The sequence below is a fragment of the Lepisma saccharinum genome, chromosome 25 (assembly GCF_977018435.1).
Source record: "Lepisma saccharinum chromosome 25, izLepSacc3.1, whole genome shotgun sequence".
NCBI lineage: Eukaryota > Metazoa > Arthropoda > Insecta > Zygentoma > Lepismatidae > Lepisma > Lepisma saccharinum.
The window spans coordinates 37,139,807-37,155,483 of NC_139253.1; the positions used below are offsets into that span (position 1 = coordinate 37,139,807).

Genomic DNA, 15,677 nt, shown 5'->3' on the forward strand with positions numbered 1-15,677 from the left:
CTCAAACTATTATTTCTCTTCATTTGGCCATTCCACTCCTCTCCCACATCACGTCACCCCTCCCACCATATCTGCGCATTTTCTTGTTCTTGAAGCACATTAATTTAGGAGAAAGTTTTGTTTCAGACCACCAAGTGAGATGAATACACAGTTCCTGGATTGAGATTGGCCCATTTCGAATCTTTGCCATAATTCACTATTTAGAGACATATCCACATTAAGCATTGGATGAGTAAGAGCAACTGTGAGAATTTTCTCTGGAATGTGTGACACTCGGAGTAATTGTGGCACTGATGACACAAAAGACAAAATGGTATCTGGTCAAGAGAGAGCAGAAACCATGTGGTGTCATGCCAAGATGAATTTCATCATGAAAGTTTAGTGTAAGTTTGCCATATGTCTGTTATGGACACTCCAGTATGGCATGGAAGGAACAGTTTCTGTCAACAAGAGTTGTGTTGAAAACTCAAGGAAGGAGCACACTCTAACCATTGGCCCAATTTTTACTCAAGAAACTAATGATCACAGGAAATATATCTGCATATGCTTCAATAATGTGCCATGTTGCAGATAACCCATTTGCTAGTTATCTTCCAGTTGGGTGGTGCTCATCCATATTGTAGTCATCTAGTGAGGGACTACCTGGACACACAGTTTCCTGGTCATTGGATTGAACATAGAAAACCAATTGGATGACTCTCATCTTCAATCCCCACAAACTACACCGTAAGATTTTCGTCTGGGAGCAGGGGTGTAAGGGGTGACCTTCCACGTAGTATACCCAATTGTCAACATCACTTCCACATAGTACACCCTGGCCTGCATTTTGCAGCCGAACGAGGCTATGGTGACTGGCACTATGACCAGTATAATTCTGTGTGTTGTCCTTATGTGTGCTGAGTGCCTCTTAACAGCCTCAGCTTTTAACCAGTCAGAATATTTTATTATTTTAATATTTTAGTTATGACACGACATTACAGTTATGTTATTTTAGTTATGGTAAGGGCCTCGATCCCATATAAAGTGACGGGTACAAAATAGCCTAAGTGCTGATGCACCCAAAATTTTAAATTCAAATTCTTCTGGGAGCATGTCTAGGATAGGGTTTATGTTAGTACCAAATTTGTGTGCACATACAGGATGCTGTTGTTTCTGTCACACCCCCAGATGTTGGAGAACACACAGAAAAAATGATTACAGACTTGGTATTCTGTGCAACCAAAAGAGCACATGTAGGCTGTACCAAGTTACAAATTTTACATACAGCTGTACTGTACAAATTTTCTATCAATAAAACTATGTGAGTTTGTCACACGATTGCTCACCTTAGTTCCACTGTATCCCTTCATATATTTTACTTATAAAACCTCACAATATGTCTGACTTAATCCAGACACCTTGTACATTGAAATTACTAGATCCCTTTTTTATTCTATTAGATATCTAATACTGCAGAAATACATTTAACTGTAAAATTTATTTGCCTTTCACTATATGTTTGATGAAACTAAACTCTGTAGCAAATGACATTTGAGAGCCAGACCTGCAAAGTAGCTTCTCATTGGATGATACATGCATCAAGCTCCATTGCTGCTATTACTTGGCTTTTAGACAGAAGCCTGTCTTTTCAAGTAGCTCCTACTTAGGCTGGGTCAACACTGATATACTGGGGCTCCACTGGAGATAGAACCTGTGACTGCTCGCACTAAAGGCAAGAGTGCTAATCATTAGGCAATTCAGGAGCTCATATTGTTTTATGAAAGTGAATTTAAACAGTAATTGACAAAACTCAATTCAGAAATATCCTAAAAATCAGTATGTAATTTATAATGTACACAGTTACCTTCATCTTCTTCATCAAAGTCATCAAGTGGTGCAATATCAGGATTGGTAACACTCATCAAACTTGCCATACTTTGCATATCTTCATCCCTGAAATTATACATAGATAATGAAAAATGAATTGGAATAATACACAAAAAAATGCCAATGTTTTTTGCTTCATCACCTTCAACATCGGTGCCTAACTATCATTGCAATTGGCATTTTTAGTCGAAATATTTGCATAGGAAGTAACCAGATAAAATAAAGACAGAATCAGTCAAGTGATTGTTACTATACAAATTATTGTCCTTCTCTGGCAGGAAGGGGGACATTTAAGTCCTTCTCTGGCAGGAAAGGGGACATCTAAGTCCTCCTCTGGCAGGAAGTCCAACCTCTCTCCATCTTCCACCATCCATATGCTTGTTTTCAGTGTTCCTACTGCAGAGTGACTGAACCAAACTTCTGACTGGAAACTTTCGTCAGCAAATACATCTGCTTGACTTGTAGACTATTGATTCATCGGATTGTAGTGTGACTTGCAGCGAGGAGAGGAAAGAATCATAGCACTAGCATAGAAAATAAACTATAAGAATATATTTACATGCACTATCTCCCATAAAGAAGCTAATTGAAAAAAAAAGTGGAATTTATTTTTCATTCCAAAATCCTGGCCAAGTACAAGAAAACACTTGATTTTTCCTTCCTTTGACTTTTCTGCTACATCCAGGTCTATGGGAACCCTGAACATGCAGTTCTGACCAAAATTTACCAGGAAAACTAAATTGGATAAAAACAAACACTTGGAAACATTACACCAATATTTTCATTTACGAAACAAAGACACAATGTCACTATTTTTGCTCAAAAACTGTACATTCCAAATCAAAACTTGTAATAATACATAAAAAATCCTTACGTGGCTTTTCCTTCCCTCAGGAATACACACGACAACGTACACTCTAGACTGGCAGCAGTGATCTTCTTGCTGGTTGGTTTCAGAGTCAAATTCAAGACATGCTGCGTTGATTCAACACTAGCATATCTTTTCATGTTTATGTTGGTTGCAGCCACTTGTCGTGTCTTTCCCGTATTGGAAACCTATGCCCAAGACAAGATAATTAGCTTTTGATGGTACAGAGAACCATTTTACAGTAACACGTACTAATTTCGAAAATTTGACTTACAGTGGCACATACAAAGCCTATGGAGTGACACACCACCTATATAGGTGATTGCTTGACTCTGGTCAGAAGTTGGGTACCTAGACACATCAGTGTATCAGTAAAATTCCCGATAGAATGTAGTGCACAATTCTGATTTTTTTTATTATTTCTTGTGGATATGAAATTGAATTATATACAAAATATTATACACATACAATATATTATTATGTACAATATGAGAGGTATAATTCACATAATCTGGTTCTTTGAAGTAAATTTGTAGTTTGCTTTTCTAAGGCAAAATATTTTACAAGCATTAGTTGCATACATTAATTAAGGATGTGAACAAACAATGTAAGTTCTTTATGGCACATATGCAATTTTATATTAGATCAGTCAGTAAATTTTATATCAAAAAGGTGTTTACAGTCTATATGCTCAGATAGGCTAATCCAGACTGGACCAAGAGTTTAAAGTGGGCCCAAACCTGACATCCCTTGATTACAAGGTAGCGGTGATCCACTACACCACAAGGAAAGCATTGGTGTTTATTTCTATTATATCTAATTAATTTAGATGGGGTGTATAATAAATACACACAATAAATTAATAAATTAGAATTATTGTGGTAAACTAGGTCAAATTTTCAGAATATGCCACTGCAATTCACTATCATAATAATATATAATGTATTTAACTTAAACAGGTACTATAATACACTTACATCTTCAATAACAAATGTCCAATCCTTATCTTCCAGCTCCTGAGTCCTAGGGTCTTTGAATAATGTGACAGACACGTCCTTATTTTCTGGGATGGTCCAAATGACAACTCCTCTCAATGGGTCCTTCATGGTTGGCTCCCATTGTAATGGCTCTGTTACAACCCTCCGGCTTCTTCTTGTCCACACAACACTTAATTTATGAGGTTTCCTGAGAAAACAATAATAAATTTAAGTAAATTTCTACCAACATCAATATTTTAATTGCATCTTTCTACACAAAATAATAATCTACAGCAGAATTCAACAAACACGTAGACAATATTTGCCCTTTTTGAAATGATTGCTATCAAATGCCAACAATTTTGAGTTTCCTACATCAGATCGGTTTTAAAACTCTTCATTGTTGTCACACACAAACTCTAGAAGGTTTCTGAGGAAATAGATATTGAAGGAAAATTTTGATTGAACAAAGTTGATTGTGTGCAGGTACACACAATTTTATCTAATTTTGAGATAATGTGTTGAACTGTCAATATTGTCTCTGAAAATGAATGTTATACTACAACACTTTACAAACGTGACATACAAATTAGAAAAATCATGACAATTCGTAAGATTAATGGTAAACATTTAACCTATATTGAAGAAAGTGATATGAGAATAAAAATACAATTATGTCTCAATGATAATGGTACATTTGAATACAAGATTTCTTGATGACCTATGGAACACGTGCTGACCAGCAATGACAAAAATAGCCACATTAAAGTATTAGGATAGAGAAATGTTCATGTTTGCCACAAAAATTAAAGCATACTTTTCCCAATTTTTTTAGCATATTCTGGTGAAAAATAATTACAAATTTCTCAGAGCGAACACCTTTATTTTCGTGCACCTAAAATTACTGAAACCCACAACAAAATATTGATACCTTAATATGAGGGCCAATGGGAGGAGGGAGACGGATCAGAAGCATACTTTTTATTTTCAATTTTATGATTTCCTTGGGGTAGGTGCACACTGAACATTTTTTTCATAGAGGCCACTATTTTCAAATTGGTGCCCAAAAACTGCAATACAGAATACTACCATCCAAACAAAAAAAATAAAATGGAGAAAATTTCAATGCTGTTGCACGACAGCACATGACACATGCTGCATAACTTAGAGCTACATATCCTAAAAATGATAAAAGGGAGAGAGGAAGAGAAAATATTCTGACAATGAGTAAAAACAGACTGCATAAAGGAATGCATGATAGAGAGCAATTTTAAATTAAGTACACGTCAATTTTGTTTGCAAACCCTTCTGATACTCTCAAATAAATGACAACGAGAAATATTTCAATAGCACTTACCATTTGGTGGTTGTTTCCAACATAAGCTGATGATATGAAACAGTAAACTGAAACTTTGCAGCCCGTTTATTAACTCTCTGCAATCTCTTCCACACTGATCCCATATTTTCTTTATATACTGTTCTGAATTAACACAACAATAATGTAAAAGAAGTTCGACTTAGCAACCTCATCATGTTACAAACTGCAAAGGAAACAAAGCATTTCATTTTCTTTTCTTTGTATGGTTCAATCACATGATCAATAATTAAGACATTTAAAATTAATAACACAAAACTATGCATAAATTTCACAAATTAGAATTCTTCAAAAACTTCAGACAACTACATTCAATACATAAATGTGAACATTCAATAAACTTAATTCTTAAAACTAAAACTGCATACACACACAAACACAAAAAAAACTTAATCATGCTAGTAGGGTTTTTCTGATTTATGTATCGCACAAAAAGTGTGACAGTATAAAATAGTGCATTATACGTAAACAAGGATGAACTGTTATAATATTGCATAGCTTCAGAAATGGTGGAGAGATTTGTGAAAGTTTATACTTTACATTGAACTTTTTTTTCAATTTTGATAACTTAATTAAATCTAATCTAAAAACTAAACTAGGCTTCATTTAGTAATACTACAGAGATAATCTAAAATAGAAAGCTGTAAGAGGAGGTAAAGTTATTAAGATCAAATTGTACTTTTCACTCTATACAAATGTTAAGAAATTAATATGTAATATAGCCTTTAAAAACATCACTTGTCACAGGACTCAAAGGAGGAAAGTGAAAGGTTAGTCATGTTCATCAAATGTAAACAAAACAAACAAACAAAAAGCTACTTTCTGTTCAGAGAAATAAGGACTATATAGTAGTCAAAAATAGCAAATCACTAAACTAAACTGAGAAAGGCACCTCTGCTGAAAATTTCTACTGTTATCAATTGTACCCTACTGCAGTGGTTCCCAAAGTGTGCACCGCAGTGTCCTGGGGCATCGTGGCTTGCTTACAGGGGCAATGCAAAATGTTGCAATATCTTTACCAAAATGATATGATTGTTCCAATATGTCCTTTTTTAGTACTTTTTACATGTAAAATGTTTCTGAATTTGAAATATATGTTTATTTTTTAACTTAAGGCAAGCAACTTAACCACACTAACTGAGCGTTGCAAGTGACATATATAACACTAACACTAAAGGTGCCATGAAACAAAAAAGTTTGGAAACCCCTGCCCTTCTGTATTTTCAAAATGTACAGCTATGATACATGTACAGTAGAGAGACTATAAGTGCAAATATTCTCTTCAATATTATATTTAATATGCTATATAGTGTGTTAGGCTTAACATGCTGACTGCCATTCCTCCTGATTAACAATTTGTATTTATATCTATTTGAAAATATGAGTACAGTAGTTGTTTCAAAAAACCTATTGATCTACTGAAAATTGTACCTTAAAGGAACTACAAGTAAAAAATTCCTTGAAGTATTATATTTAATATGGTGCGTAGTGAGTGTGTGGTTTAACATGGCAGCTGTAAGTATAACTTTCCATTTCTACGAATTAACAATATTTATTTATATCTACTTCGAAAATCTGAACACAGTAGATGTTTCAAAACACCAGGGCCGTTGACCCACTGCACACAGTCAATTTCGGCAGATTTCAATGTTTTACGGACTACCTGATTTATTGCTTTCTCTAATTGTGTACGACATTCATTATGATAAGTGATATGATAAGTGACAGAATGTTGATATGGAACCTAACCTAACCAGAAAACAGACGGTCTGAAATCAGGTCTGTCCATATAATAAAGTACCGTTTTACGTAATATGAAAGTGGTTCCAGTGTTAGGAAAGCACAAATAATGGAGATATTTGATCCCAAAGCAAGGCCCACGTAAGTAAAAACCTGCAATTTGGAGTACTTTCGCCACTTCTTGTTAGAAAAAAACTGTTTGTATGGACATTAAAATAGCGAAAGAACATGTCGGAAATAACTACCAATACCAAACATAGCAATCCTAACCTATGTAAAATTATAGCTACTGTGATGGAATGTCGTTTTGGGTGCTATATTCACTTGTGTGAAGCTTTCAGGACTGTTCTGCTTCATGGTAAAGTAACATGCTAAGGTAACAGATGTACTTTACTTCACAATAACACATTTCCGTGAGCTAAAAATTACTGAAAACATTCATAAACAACAAAATCTAACAAATATTTCACTTTCTCAAGGGGGTACAGTGCATCGGGTCAAGGGCACACAAAACACCTATTGATCTGCTGGAAACAGTACACAGAATTTTCAGCAGGGACCAAACAAAAATTATATTTGTACTTTGTAACTATTTTTGGTTGCTAATTTCAAATACTGACTTGTTAATTACTGTTTACGGTATGACTTAAGATGACCAGACCCCTCTCCGACTTTCTTCATATTTGACATACTTACTAATTGAGGCCTGGGTAAAAATGTCATATGCAGGAAATGGATTTCTTCAAATTTACAGGAGAAAGTACTTACAGAATTGAGTTTCTGTGTAATTTCGGAAGCTTGTGGAAGTGTTCTCTCGCATTTTTCAATATATTTGGTCGCTAAATCATGTATTTTTCTATAATAATGTCCGTCCGATGCACGAAAGCTGTCCGGATGTTCCGAGCATCTGATGACGTAATCCCCCTGGTAAGTGTTTCCAAACACAGTTTTTTCACTGTATTGCCCAACCTAAAGCAACCTAACCTAACCTTACCGTGATGGTGCGTGGGCCTATCGTGAATGGTTTTTGAGGCTATTTGTGGATGGTTATACGATTCAGAATGGTTTTTGGGGCTATGCGGGAATTTTTCTGTTAAGAAGGTTGAAACACTGCTTTGCCGTTTGAAACACAATGCTAGTCAAGATTAGCCCGCCATTTTGCATGTTCAGGAAGCGAGAAGAGAAGAAACAATAATTACTCGATATGTCTACAATAGATACTAATTTCTTTAAAAAAAGCGAAATCCCTTGTTAAACAATGTTTTGCAATGCAGAATAGGTAAGTACGAATGTAAAAAGGTAGAGAATGAACGAGTTAGAGCGATTTCCCCACATATGACAGTTTTACCGAGGCCTGCTAATGACGAATCTGAAGTTAAAATTTGGTGTCGTGGTAGTATCAGGAATATATATATATATATATATATATATATATTCCTTGTGAAACAAAAAATTTAGCGAAAATAAAATGTTTTCATTTTGAAAACTTAACGACTTATTTTCACTTATTTTGCAATTTCTAGACGTTTCCGACAACTTTTAACTTTAGGTTCATGATTAGGAGACCTCAATTAGTGAGTATGCCAAATATGAAGAAAATCGGAGAGGGGTCCGGTCATGTTAAGTCGTTCCCTGTTTACAATAGCGCAAAGTGATACATGTAGCTAACGCCAGTGCTGGATTGTGCATTAAAAGAAATTCAATCCATGTAAGTAGGATCTACAGGTTGCTTTCTACAGCATCATGTGATTCATCCTCCTTACAAATAACAACAATCTTTTATATGCCATTAACAGAGAAACAAGAATTTTCCACTTGGAAAGAAAGATTTTACTGTTGCATGACATGCAAGATTTGCAGCTAGGTTATTTCATATTATTAGTTGGATCATGTTATAGATCCATGGAACTGAAACAAAAAAAAGCACTGACAGATGCACAAATAATTTTTCAATTCGTCCGAAATTGAAATATTTCATTAAAAAATATTTGTAATGAATGAGAACAATGAATGTTAAAACCCTGTGTACATGCTGTGTAGTTATTCTGGTATGTTATATTTACTATGAACAGATTACCATGAATTAACAACTTGAATTAAAGAATTACACTGGAATTTTTGCCATGGATTGTATGATCAACACACAGCTATATCACTTTACGATGTTGCAAACTCATTCTTCAGTAAACACAATCCTATATTGTCCACACAAAATAGACATTAGTTGTAATAGTAATTATCACAATCCTAATATACTATTGATAAAACACACGAGTATATAACTGATATAACACTCCAAATTTTGATACGAACACTTGATGTAGCCTACATATAAAAAAATAAACTAAATTTCTACCCAGTGTGTTATCAAGTATATTCAGAAATTTACAAAAACAATGGAAAAAATAGTCAACATACGTGCATTAGTTCATTCCCCCCGTTAACGTCAACGTGCAGTTTTCTTTGTCAGATACGACACTTGACATAATCGATGTTTTATCACGCATACTTGAGCATTACCTACATTTACTGTAGCCATCGATTATATTACCAGCAACCATATTCATCACATATTACACAAGCACCAAACAGAAATTTCCAAACAGGCTATCCTTCACAACCCCGCACGTTTTTTTAATACGCTATGAGTCATCGAAATACAATGTTCACAAAAACCACAAACAAGGAATATCAATTGGACAGCTCCAACGTAAATGTTGTTGTACAGCTTCTTCCCATCAAATGATGCATAAAGAACGACACTATAATATGATAAAAATTACACTGAGAACAGGTACCACTATTTTTCACTGCACGTATAATACATAAACGACAATCCTACGCACCACTTACGTTTTCTTTCCATGGACCTTGCTCGTGCTTTGCTTCACTTCTCTTCCTGACTTGCTGCCTGCCCAACCTCAAACCTCGGCATCTCGAAAACAGTAGCACTAACTTTCGTTGCAAACAGTCACTAACTGGAACAAACATCACGTTCAGGAAAATGTGAGGAAATTATGAAAACGCTTTCAGTTTGTCGATGGGCATGATCTCGTTTTCCAAAACAAAATCTTATCTTCTACGGCAAAGTCTCATGACTGACAACCAGTGGCGTGCCCATGCCTTTCGTAAAGAATATTATTACTTTTTTATATATCTTTTCGTGTAGTTGATACTTCGATTTTCTTTTTCAGGAAAGTAAGGGTAAAAAGGGTCTTTATAAATTCATGACCCATCGTGTCAAAATACAATGAGTTTCGTGATAAAACGAAAGTATAGAATTATAAATAAATTTGATAAAGATTCTAACCCAGGTTCTCTGGTTTCGAAGAGTTCTCTCATGAGTAAAAGTCAAAACAATGAACGCATTTAAATTATCGTCCGCTTTGTTAACTGCTAAATTAAGAAATAATATGGATCAGGACAAGATACACTGCAAGCTTGTGTGAAGATGTCAACTGCTGAGGGGGATGAGGGAACCCACAGGAAGTTTCATTGATGGTGACATCCACAAGTATGCTGTAGAAATCCTAGACACCCTAGTTTACTGTAAATGTAAATTATTCCATGATATAATATTATTTTATTGACCAGTGGCGGCTGGTGGTCTGGGTCTATGGGTGTGCACTTCAGTCTCGCGTCCAGAAGTGTTGTACAATCACGGACACTTTACAACCCAGAATTGTCCATGACAGTACCAACAGTACCACCCTTGTCAAATACTCACACCCGTTTTTGCGTACATAATGATGCTATGACAGAGTTATATTTCATGATTTTTTTTAACACGGATTTTTTACAAATTTCAAATATTTCTGAAATTATCCAGCCAATCACGAGAGGAGCGATGTTATTGTGCAATATCGTCCACTGAGAATGCAAATGTCCTATCTCTAATTGAATTGGAATATAATTGGAGATAGGACATTTCCATTCTCAGTGGACGATATGAAATTCAGCAATCGATAACTTAACAAAATCACTCAAAACCTAGAAATATCGATCTACAATATCCATACTATTGTCGATTTGCAAAATATTTCGTAAAAACTTTCGCCCCCGCTCCGCTGATATTAATGAACACCAAAGAAGCCGATCCAACTACCGCATGGAGGAAATCAGTTGTAATCTATCTAGCCGTTGTTTATTTGATCGAACCAAGCAAATCAAGAGAACAATAAATCTTAAAGAAAATTACAGTACTCACTCAGTCCACACTGCCCTGCTTCGTACATCAGAATTTTTCCTTCCCTTCCGCCGTATCCATATATTACTGCAGTTGCTACAGGCTTTGTAGCTAACTTCCCTCCAAAAAAATCAACAACGTTAAATATTAAGTCTCTGTTTTCGCTATGTACAGTTCTCCCTTTCATCATGAAATCAAACACTTTGCACTGAAACAGGAACGACCTTTTGACAGCGCTAAACAATTTTGCAACGCACTAACAGGCAAACAATGCAAAGCAGCTGACTGATTCATGTACGCTCCCTCCGCGGGGGTTGATAATTGAAGACTAAAATTGGTAAACGCTGTAAGTGCCAAAATAATTCAAACACCGTTTTCCACGTTAAACTGTGAAATAAAATAAGCCATGCCTTATAATGTGGTAAACGTGAAAAGTGGCTGGTATCCCTCTAAGTAGTTCAAAGGGCGTGTAAAGAGGTCACTAGTGTGAACGTTCTTACGGGCTGATGTGCGGAACGATGCGATTTCCCAACACTTTCGCTTTTGGCACTTACAACGTTTACCACTTTTAGTCCTCAATTCGGCTACTGCGCCACATGGACCGTTTATTTTGGCCACAAAGGCAATATAAGGCATATTTAAAACACTCGTTTCGCTTTCAGTTGCTCTCCTCCCCTTCCCCTTCTTTCTTGCACCTGTCATGCTCGGGACAGAATGAGACGAACAATATACCATCGAAATTTCCCTTTTCTCAAAGACAAAATCCCTCAATTTGCAATGATGTATGGGTTGCCTCGACTCCGTCACACGGTCTCGGATGGAATAGGTTTGCAACACTACATTTGCTAACACACCGACCGCTGCGTTCACGGGTTTCCTAAATGATGCAAAATCCCCAGGCATGGCTCCCAAGCCAGAAGATCCAATCAGCGTCCTCTACGCGCCTGCTGCAACAGCGTCAGAGGGAACGAAACTCGCATTGTGCGAGCGGGTCTCGGTATACGCGGGTTGATAACACTGATCGCACGCTTCTCCACCACCTCTCTTGATGAAGCGTCGTGGAACACTTGATGTTTCGAAGGACATAAAGTTCAATAAATAAGTATGATAATAGTGATTTGCATTACAGATTTATTTGGGTGTGCACGTGCGAATAGGCAGTAGTCGCTACTGTTATTGACTCTCATAATCCCATTTTTATAATGATAGTTAATTATACCTAATTACACATAATTTAATAAGGGGCAATTGGAAATATTAGTATTGCAATTTGATGCTTATGACGTTTCCCGTGAAATTTGATATCCCCTCGGAGAAAAGTGGGTTCTTCGCGCTGGCACGTGACTCACTCCCATAACGGCGGTCCTGGGGGAATCAATAGCTATAAGATTATGAAAATTATTTGCTAGTCATTATACCACTGGATTTCGGGGGGTGCGGCTCCGGTCTTCTACCTGTCTTCACTGGGGAAACATTCCTTTCAAAATAATTTAATATATATATTTGAAAAACTTGACCTTAACTGACATTTTATGTTCAGGGGAGGCTCAAGTTACGGTTAGCCAGGCCTGAGACTACGGGGAAAAGAAAAACACTGAAAGGGGGGAAAATATCCGTGGCCTTCCTTCAAGGTACCTATTTTTCTACAGTGACTGAGGAAACGTTTATGAAAAGAGGCGACAAGGCGACCCAAATATTCATTCTCGATTTAGCTGAGCTTAATGAAGATATTATAATTCCTGCGATGAAGAATATTTCGTTTTAAGAGCAATTCAGATTTTCTAACAACTTCATTTCACAACAAGTTACACAAACTGCAATTAATTTTTACAACCACCTGGTACCACACCTTCTGTTGGTGAGATTGCATGCAAAACTCTTTGTTGAATTAAGCTTGTTTTTCCTACAAACCCCAATTCGCTGCATCGTGCCAATATTGATTTGGTTCGAGCAATATAGTATTATGTATATAGCAACATATATCCCCCCGCTCCGCCCCCTCAACCCGCCCATAGTATGCTGTGGCTTTCTTTGAAGTCGTTTAAAATGGACAACCCGTGTGGATGTTAAAGGTGACACCAGCCTGCATTTTTTAAAAAAAAGAAAAATCGGACGATTTCAAACCAATAGGTGATTCTGGAAGTATTTTGAATGCTGATCACGGAAATGACATCCATTTTTTTTCCATCATATCAGGTATTTTCACAATTTCAGAATCAAAATTATCATATTTGCCATTCCATTACGCCTATTACAGAACGAATCAAAACAAATTTAAGCAAGCAAAATTTCGGATGTTTATAAACCAATAGGTGATTCTGGAAGTATTTTCAATGCTGATGACGAATATGATATAAATTTCTTACCATCACTTCAGGATTTTTCCCTAGATCAGGATTTTTCTCCACGTGATAAAATTCAATCAACCAACTACATTATGACATTGAGTTTTGGACATTTTTTGAAGGATATTTTCATGAGAGACTTCGAAAATGGAACTTATGTAATCAAAGTTTACAATTTTCATGTCAATGTGTCTTGTAAAAATAGAAGGTTGATTAAATGCTTACTACTTTGTGCATTTATAATTCAAAATTGGAGGATTTGCATTCTACAAAACCAATATTTTATCATAATTTAAACAGAGCCATCTATTGAAGAAATCATGGAACACATTTTATTGTGAAATAAAGACTAATATATTGCAATTTTCTGAAAAACCTAGACGTGATGGGTAAAAATGGATTTCATTTTTGGAATCAGCATACTTAATTATTCAGGGACAACAGTCATCTGTGAGTCATCCAAACCCATGCGATTAGATTGATTGACATTAAAATTCTAAGTGTGTTAACGCTTTGCTTTGGTATTTACCATTCATCATGCGATACAGGTGCAAGCCTCTTACCACAAGCGACACTGACAACGCTGGGGGACCATGGGAGCACACGCCTCCAAGAAACAAGAAAAGCTAGAAAATATATTCTTCTCTAGCCACATTATTATTTTTGCATGGTATTTAGGAATTTATGAAATGTATCTGTATGTGTCCTACTCCCTTTTTTACTGGCGTTGTCACTGAACAGGTCTTTCGAATTAATAGAAAGAATATCATGTGGTATTTGAAAAAAAATCAACTGGAGTGTGATCGAAGTAACTTCTTTCGAAGCATGATAGGGATATGCAACATGCGTTTAGGGCCTAAAAATTGCCAGAAATGGAAAATGGAAGAATTTTCCCTCAACCCCTTTCAGACATCGCCCTGAATAAAACACATCTTACAGAGGTGAACTCCTCAACAGTAGAAAAATGTAGGGCAAGAGGTAAAACTGTGCTTCCCTCCACTCGGTGCTGACTGCTGAGTCCCGTGGACACTGTTGCCGAATGCCGATACACCTGACCAGTGGCGTGCCCAGGATTTTCGAAAGGAGGGTTTATGTACACACTTTTTAAGTAGTAAGTCCTCATTTTGCCATATTTTCCTGCCTTTGACCTTCTTTTCTGAAAAAAAAAAAAAACTGGACCAAAAGGGGTGGTTATAACCCCCACCAACCCCTCCTTGGGCACGCCACTGCACCTGACCCTGCTTCGCCGCAGAATCAAGAACGCAAGTCTCGCCAGCCCAGCACTCGGTCAGTCAACCGGCAAGCTTTGGCGACGATGCTGGCCGGCAAGGAATGTAGAGTGGCTGGCCGGTTCGACGGCGTGGTTGGTTTTCGCTGTCACAGCTCCGTTCTGTCGTCTGCTCTTTTGGCGGGAAAGCGGAAAAGTTATGCCTTTTGACCTAAAAAAGGTGAAGCAACGGGGGTGGGGCAGATTGACACATGGGTGGTACACAAAAATTATCAGAAGTTGCAAAGTTAATGCAGAATGTTGTATTGATTTAAAATTTATTTCAAGTTTGCGCAACTGGGGGCAGCACCTATCAGATGTGGATTAATAACGTTCAGTTGGGTCACTTTTTTTTTTGGGCTGTCGCCCTCTAGGTTCAATGAAGATCTATTGTGTTTATTGGAAAATTTCACACTGTCGCTCGTCACTTCGGTGTGAAAGTTATATACGTAGTCTCTGGGGGAGGGGGTGGTCGCCGTAAATTTACGACTAATTGTTGTTTCAATCGTCTTAGGGTTAGTGATCGCCCCTCTGCCTTCCGCATTCATTCCGCCCGCAAACGTGCCGCTTCCAGAATGCATTACGGGGAAGAGAGGTTGATTTATTCAGTGCCTTCCGAAAAGGTTACCATTTAGACCATCTGAAGGAGGTAGGTAGCTGATGCCAACCGCACCATCTGCTAACAGTACATGTGTGACTTCATGTATGTCCATTTCAAAGATAAGTGGGTGCAAATTGTCATTATTTTCAACATAAAATTATTGTGATGATGGATAATTTAGATACACATTTCCGTTGAACTTGATTCCGTTGATCGTATCATGTTTAAACGTTGGGAACAACTTTACAGCCTTTGTCTTCTAGTATTGATTGATTTGGTTTATTTTACTTCGCTTTTCTTCCACTTTTGATTAATCTCGAATATGAAGATGAGCGATGATAGGATGAAATTGATGAACACCCATGTCCAGGCCGGGATTCGAACCCAGGACACCTGGCGTTGTATTACGATGCGCTAACCACTCCGCGAGGGAGACCGGCTTATCTTCTAGG

At 36.9% G+C, this 15,677-nt stretch overlaps 1 protein-coding gene across 7 annotated transcripts in view; it reads right to left on the minus strand.

Moving 5' to 3' along the window:
• The window catches only part of LOC145978514 (EH domain-binding protein 1-like), an 83,969-nt gene that overhangs the window by 46,579 nt on the left and 21,713 nt on the right, over positions 1–15,677 (minus strand). For 2 of the 7 annotated variants that reach the window (XM_083111148.1, XM_083111151.1), the window contains exons 2-5: positions 5,069–5,252; positions 3,712–3,919; positions 2,741–2,922; positions 1,844–1,932 (exon numbers count right to left, since the gene is read on the minus strand). In XM_083111148.1, coding sequence (XP_082967274.1) covers positions 1,844–1,932; positions 2,741–2,922; positions 3,712–3,919; positions 5,069–5,172 — 583 coding nt within the window. In that variant the 5' untranslated portion in view covers positions 5,173–5,252. Of the gene's footprint in view, positions 1–1,843; positions 1,933–2,740; positions 2,923–3,711; positions 3,920–5,068; positions 5,253–9,244; positions 9,643–9,672; positions 9,797–15,677 lie in introns of those variants that run through there. The other 5 variants (XM_083111152.1, XM_083111147.1, XM_083111145.1 and 2 more) reach the window with 5 other exon arrangements.